Source organism: Pollachius pollachius (assembly GCF_949987615.1).
Source record: "Pollachius pollachius genome assembly, chromosome: 4".
Taxonomy (NCBI): Eukaryota; Metazoa; Chordata; class Actinopteri; order Gadiformes; family Gadidae; genus Pollachius; species Pollachius pollachius.
This window is the reverse complement of record NC_136937.1, coordinates 28,833,797-28,841,465: the sequence shown is the minus strand read 5'-3', so window position 1 is coordinate 28,841,465 and position 7,669 is coordinate 28,833,797. Positions and strand designations below refer to the sequence as shown.

General features: G+C 42.4%; 1 protein-coding gene across 1 annotated transcript; it reads right to left on the bottom strand.

Annotated features, from left to right (window-relative positions):
- Positions 1–558: 558 nt before the first annotated feature.
- Positions 559–7,134, bottom strand: LOC307074250 (uncharacterized protein). The gene is made up of 3 exons (XM_079734268.1): positions 7,029–7,134; positions 5,320–6,932; positions 559–2,450 (listed from the first exon to the last, which is right to left on the bottom strand). Exons 2-3 carry the CDS (start codon positions 6,917–6,919, stop codon positions 820–822), a joined length of 3,231 nt encoding a protein of 1,076 aa, XP_079590394.1. The 5' UTR covers positions 6,920–6,932; positions 7,029–7,134; the 3' UTR covers positions 559–819.
- Between the last annotated feature and the right edge of the window lie 535 nt (positions 7,135–7,669).

The following is a 7,669-nucleotide window of genomic DNA, read 5'->3' as shown; positions in this document are numbered from 1 at the left end:
CCATGGAGGCTACAAGAGATTCAGTTTGACTGCCAACTCATTTGGTATGTAATGGATTCATTATCAGTGGTGTTCATTTATATGATCATCCATGTGTTGGTAACTATAAGTTGTTGTTTTGTTCTGTTTGTCAAATGGTTTGGCAACAGTGCTTCATCAGTCATGTCAATAAAGATAATTGAGTTGAGTTGAATGGAGAAAGTGAGAGATTAAGCTAAATAAAGATGGAGGGAAAGAGATTAAGAAAAGTGGAGGGGTAGAATGAAAGAAGATGAGAGACGTGAGGGGATATTGACAAAGGACGAGAGATACAGAAAGAATATTAGGACGAGATACAGGAAGCAGATTAGAGAGATGGAGAGAAAGACCAAACACTGGAGGAGAGAGGAACGATATATAAAGCGAGAGAGAGGGAGAGAGAATGAGGGAAGAAGGGAGAGAGTGAGGGAAAAAATGAGAAGATTACACCATTTTACTTTTTACACATTTTTATCGAATTAAAAAGTGTACAAACATTTGATTATGTTATCATTCATAATGTTTTACTTGCCCGAAACATTTAAAGTTGTTGATATTGTTACATTAAAACATTTTGTCAATCAGACATTGACCAATATAGCATATGTAATCTTATCATGTATCATGGGTTATATTTTATAGTTGTCAGGGTTATTTCAATAATTAATTGACCCTTGTTACATGACAGCAGTACACATTAAAGCAGTTCTCTCAGATCTCACTTAGTAGATATTCTAATGGAAACAGGAAACAACATTAGTTATTTTGGTTGCTTGATTATTTAATCATGAAACAAAGGTCCTAGTCTGTTTGATTGACAGGTGAGAGGATCAGGGGGGCAGAGTTTATACCTCCATAATAACAGTAACCTGGACAGAGGCTTGGATAGAGAGGCTCAGTAAAGGTGCAGCCAGTAGCAGAGTAAATATGAACCCTGGCTTCCACATCATAGAAGGAGACCAGACCCTCATCATAATCAACAAACACCCCCACCTTCTGGAGCTCAGCTCTCAGAGGGAGACGGACAGCCGGTTTATCTCTAAATACAAACCCATCCTCGTCGTAGTAAAGAGTCCAGTAACCCGTCTCAGGGGTCACTATGATCTCACCTTTTCTGTTCATGGACTCTCTGGCCACTCCTAAGCACCATGCAGTCTTGTCTTTAACCTGGACCTCAAAGTAAAAGCTCCCTGAGGAGAAGCTCTGCCTCGTGAGAACATGTATCTTCTTTGTAAATCGCTGAAGGTTGTCCCTGAGTTTCTTCATTACAGTTCCATCATGTACTTGTTTCCCATCATTAGACAGGATGAGTCCGGGAAAAGCTGTATCAGGATCCAGAGTCACATCTTCTTCATACTGCTGGACCCTCTTCAGTTCAGCAGCATCACACAGCTTCTTCATCTCCATGTTCAGTGTCTCCTCCAGCTGATCCAGGGATCTCCTCAAGGTCCCTACGTATGATGCAGGACGGACCTCCACCGTTGTCCAGTCCCTGGTGGGTGGAGGATTCTTCAGGGATCTGAAGGCCTGGAGGAAGTGGAGGTGGTCTTTAGTGTGTGAGAGCTGCTTCACCTTTAAGCTTCTATTGGTCAGATCTTCTATTTCCTGCACCAGCTCTTTGATGAGGTCTTCAGCTTGTTTCTCTGTGGATTTCAGTCTCTCTTTAACCATTTGGTTGAGATCAACCTGACACTTTTCAATACAGCAAATCAGAGCTGTGAGGACCTGCACACCATCAGCTATCTCTCTGTCAGTGTCTGCTTTGCTGCGTTTAACTGTGTCTTTAATCTCCTGAATATTTATTCGTCTCTCCTGGATCATCTGCTGAACTTCAGCCTCCATCTTCCCCAGCTGGGCCTTCTTCACTTCATATTCCTCCTTAATAGGTACAACAGGATGGAATTTGTGGTCTTTCTCTGTGCAGAACTGACACAAACACACCTGTTCAGTCTGGCAGAAGAGCTCCAGAAGTCGGTCGTGTTTCTTACACATCATGTCTTCCAGACAGTCCATAGGCTCGAGCAGCCGATGTTTCTTCAGGACTGTGACTCTCTGATGTGGCTCCAGGTGGGTTTGGCAGAAAGACATAAAACACACAAGGCAGGACTTCACGGCCTTCAGCTGGGTCCCAGTACAGACGTCACAGGGAACTTCAGCTGGTTCAACACAAGGCTGATCTTTAACTTGTACGGATGTTCCAAACCGATCAACCATCTCTGATAATAGGATATTGACCCGTAAATCAGGTCTTGTCTTGAAAAGGTCATTGCAAACAGGACATTTGTACCGGACTTGTTTATCCCAGAACTTAGTAATACAGGTTCTGCAGAAGTTGTGTCCACATGGTGTGGTAACTGGGCTGCTGAACACATCCAGACAGATGGAACATGAAAAGTTCTTCTCAGACCAGGAAGTGTTACTAGAGGCCATTCCTAGACGCAGACGACAAGCTTTATGTATTGAGCATTTCAATTACTTTTGTAATTCCATAACTGTAAACAGGATTTAACTTCTCTCAAAGTTGTTATTTTTTACTCACCTTTTTGTGGTTTTTGTTTCTCAGACAATTTTTTCCAAAATTATTATTTTTTCTCCTGACAGAGCTCTGCTTCCACGTCGGGTGGCTTTGGTTTCAGTGAACCTTATGTTGTATTTCCTGAACAAGACGTCCTCTCCTCTCCTTCCCTAACATCTAGCTCCTCCCCTAACACCTGGCTCCGCCCCCACGGACACAGTTCACTAACGGTTCAAGTTCCACACTCTGGCTTCAGATGCATTCATGCGCTGTAATTCAAATGCGTTGATGTGTTTTCAAATACTTTTTGAACACAGACCAAGTGCCGGTGCAAAACCAGAGACTTTGTGGTGTTTTAATGGTGATTTGCCACTTAAACTGGGATTAAGAGATATATACAAACAGTTTACTTGACATTTCCTGATGCTAGTATTTTTCTCCACAGTCTTGATAAAAGCAACACTCTCCCTGTGGGTCCAGGTTATATGTGCTATGATGGTTTGTGTTTTCATATTGAGTTGACGCTGGTAGTTATATAAGGCTTATATCCAAGACTTCAACCTCATAAAACAGCTGCATCACATGGCTCAGGGTAGGGCAGACGAACCAGACCAACAAATTCACTATGCAGAGACGCACACTGGTTTCTGTAATTTAGTTCTAGTTGTTATCAAGGTGTGCATTGAGCATTAGAAAATGATGCTACATTAACCCATTGTAGCCTTACATCATTTAAGTCTATAGATTTGTTTCTATTCCTTCAATACAATTTAGTGGGTGGAGGATTCTGTGTCCCTTCTAGCTGGGGGGCTACGGAGTTCAGAATTTGAGGAAGTACAAACTTGGGGGGCGAAGATTTCAGACCACACCCCTACAATGCTGACACCTGGTATTAATGAAGCTGTTGAGATCCTTGTTATCTGGCTAACCGTGAAACATTACAGTACTGCCTGAGGGGAAATTGAGAACCACTCATCAGGAGACTTCCACTCTGGGGGGAGACTTAAGAACGTAATACTATAGCACACACACACACACACACACACATACACACACACACACACACGCACACACGCACACACACACCTGGTGTTTGATACATTGCACAACTTGAACAAATACTAAATCTGAGCCTCCAGAAACAAATATCTCCAGAATAGACGTATAGACAGACAGAGAGGCAGGTAGGCAGGACGAGGGGGAGAGCCCAAAGCCCTCTATAGGACAAGGAAACCCTCCGCTAAAAACGCAGAGGGAAGGAACCCAGAGACAGAGCCCAGAAGAGGGATCCTCCAACACCTGAGGCTGGTATTGTTAACCACAGTCTTTGTAAAAGCAGCCCTCTCTCTTTGTGCCCAGGTTATATGTGCTTTTATGGTTCATGATTTGATATTGAGTCAACAATGGACGTTTTATAAGGCTTATCTCCCAGACTTAAACCCCATAAATGTATAAATGTGTGTGAGTACGAGTCCGCAGATGACTCTTACCAGAACGGCTGATCAAAAGAAAGAAAGAGAACAAGATATCGATGGAGAGATTATCTATATATACTGTATATAGATATAGATAAATAGATAGAGACCACGCTGTGATAAAGTCGACCAATGACAATCCAGGTCTTCAAGCCACGTTACAGCTCAACGTCCAGACTCCCCGTGTCGTAACGGGAGTTAAATTAAAGAACAACACCCCCTCATCCAACAACATGGCAGCAGTTATGATCTAGTGTCTGCAAACACACACACACACACACACACACACACACACACACACACACACACACACACAGATCATCATTGTGTGGTGATTCCATTGATCCATTGATTACTAAATGCACAACAGGTGTGCAGCCTCAGCCAGCCCCAGAGTCCAATCAGCCTGACTCGGCCAGGTAAGGCTGCTTAAACCAGCAAAACACACTCCCACGATATTATACTGAGAATGTACCTATTCCGCTGAATACACATTTTACAGAGAATGTACCTATTCCACTAAATATATATTGTGCAGACAATGTACCTATTCAACTGAATACATATAGTACAGAGAATGTACCTATTCCACTGAATATATATTGTGCAGAGAATGTACCTATTCAACTGAATACATATTGTACAGAGAATGTACCTATTCCACTGAATATATATTGTACAGAGAATGTACCTATTCCACTAAATACATATTGTACAGATATACTTTATACTTATATAATATACTTTATATATTCTACATACTGTACTGAGAATGTAGCTACATTCTTAGTAGAACAGGTATATATATTGTACTGAGAATGTAGCTATTCTACTGAATACATACCTAAAAAATGCATAGTTTACTGAGAATTTAACTATTTCACAGAAAATGTCCCCATTCTACTTTTGTAAAGTTTTATTAAAATCTGAAAAGTGTAACTACGAAAATTAACTTCTTAAATTGCTTCCTTAAAAATAAATAGATTATTTGATCAAAATGAACATTTCACACTTTCAACATCTTTCTTGACTGCAACCTTTAACCATTTTACATCAATAAACATGTTATAATAATCCAGGAGAAAACAGACATTGAACCACAGTAAGTTATTTAATCATTTATAATGGGTTACATTATCTTTGTTTTATGTTAGTCTTTTAATACAATTCTCCTTGTTAAATGAACAGTACCGTATGATGTAAATACAGCTCTCTAAGATCTCACATGGTAGAGATTCTTATTTAGGAAACCACATTAGTTGTTTTGGTTGCTTGATCATTTTATTATCAAACAATGATCCTAGTCTATTTGATTGACAGGTGAGATGATCAGGGGGGCAGGGTTGTCACACGGACAGAGGAATGGATAGAGAGGCTCAGTAAAGGTGTAGCCAGTAGCAGAGTAGATATGAACCCTGGCTTCCACATCATAGAAGGAGATCAGACCCTCATCATAATCAACAAACACCCCCACCTTCTGGAGCTCAGCTCTTAGAGGGAGACGGACATCAGGGTCATCATTGAATACCAAACCATCATTGTCGTAGTAAAGCGTCCATAAACCCATCTCAGGGGTCTCTATGATCTGATCTTTTCTGTCGATGGACTCTCTGGCAACTCCGAAAGACCATTTAGTCTTGTCTTTAACCTGGACCTCAAAGTAAAATCTCCCTGAGGAGAAGCTCTGCCTAGTGAGAACACATACACACTGTGTAAATCTCTTAGGGTTGTCTGGGAGTTCCTTCTCTTCGTCTTCATCATGTACTTGTTTCCCATCCTCAGACAGGATGAGACAGGGATGAGCTGTATCAGGATCCAGAGTCACATCTACTTCATACTGCTGGACCATCTTCAGTTCAGCATCCTCACACAGCTTCTCCATCTCCATGTACAGTGTCTCCTCCAGCTGATCCAGGGATCTCCTCAATGTCTCTACACATGACGGAGGACGGACCTCCACCGTCGTCCAGTCCCTGGTGGGTGGAGGATTCTTCAGGGATCTAAAGGCCTGGACGAAGTGGAGGTGGTCTTTAGTGTGTGAGAGCTGCTTCACCTCTGAGCTTCTATTGGTCAGATCATATATTTCCTGCTCCAGCTCTTTGATGAGGTCTTCAGCTTGTTTCTCTGTAGATGTCAGTCTCTCTTTAACCATTCGGTTGAGATCATCCTGGCACTTTTCAATGCAGCGCTTCAGAGCAGTGAGGACCTGCACACCATCGGCTATCTCTCTGTCTGCATCCGCTTTGCTGCGTTTAACTGTGTCTTTAATCTCCTTAATCTTTTGATTTCTCTCCTGGATCATCTGCTGAACTTCAACCTCCATCTTCCCCAGCTGGGCCCTCTTCACTTCATATTCCTCCTTTAGAGGTACAACAGGATGGAACTTGTGGGTTGTCGCTGTGCAGAACTGACACACACACACCTGTTCAATCATGCAAAAGAGCTCCAGAAGTTGATTGTGTTTCTTACACATTCTGTCTTCCAGACGGTCCATAGGCTCGACCAACCGATGTTTCTTCAGCCCTGCTACTCTTTGATGAGGCTCCAGGTGGGTTTGGCAGTAAGAAATAAGACACTCTAGGCAGGAATTCACGGCCTTCAGCTGGGTCCCAGTACAGACTTCACAGGGAACTTCTCCGGGTTTAACACAAAGCTGCTCTTTTACTCGTACGGATGTTCGAAACTGAGCAGCCAGCTCTGATAAGAGGGTATTGATCCATAAATCAGGTCTTGTGTTGAAAAGCATGTTGCAAATAGGACATGTGTAGTTAACTTGTTCATTCCAGAACTTTGTAATACAGGTTCTGCAGAAGTTGTGCCCACATGGTGTGGTGACTGGACTGCTGAACGAATCCAGACAGATGGGACATGAGAAGTTCTCTTCAGACCAGGAAGTGTTAGCAGAGGCCATTCCTAGACACAAACTACAAGGTTTATGTATTTAGCAAGTGCCTTATTTTTTAATTACATAACAGGAAGAAAGGTTTAAACTTCTCTCAAAGTTGTGCTGCTTTACTCACCTTGTTGTTGTTTCTGTCTGTCAGACTATTACAAAATGTGTTTTATTTTCCTCCTGAAAGAGCGAACTGCTTCCACGTCGGAACGGTCGGATGGTTTTGGTTTCTGGGAATGTTAAATTTTTTTCCTGACGAAGACGTCCTCTGCTCTCCTCCCCTAACACCTGGGTCCTCCCCTAACACCTGGCTCCACCCCTAACACCTGGCTCCTCCCCTAACACCTGGTTCCACCCCTAACACCTGGCTCCTCCCCTAGCATCTGGCTCCACCCCTAACACCTGGCTCCAGCCCCACGGACAAGACCCATCCACCCACGACTTAATCAAGCAGAATCATTTTTATTTATTAATTTATTTGTCAACCTTTATTTTACCTTTATTTTACCGTATTTAGAAAGGCCTTTTTTTCTAAATACAATAACCCTGAAGAGAAAAAAGGAGAGAATAAGAATCACATTTTAGACAATAGGGTCACAGTCATAAAGTAACTTGCAGTCAAGTTGTGAAGTGAAACCCAGCATGCTGTTTGACCTGGTCCCAACCCACTGTAAGAATGTAAAAAATGCATTCCGGCTGACGTCTGGGAGACAGTAGTTTTCCATTGAGGGCCGGGGCTTGATTGCAGATCCGGTTTTCACCGACTAT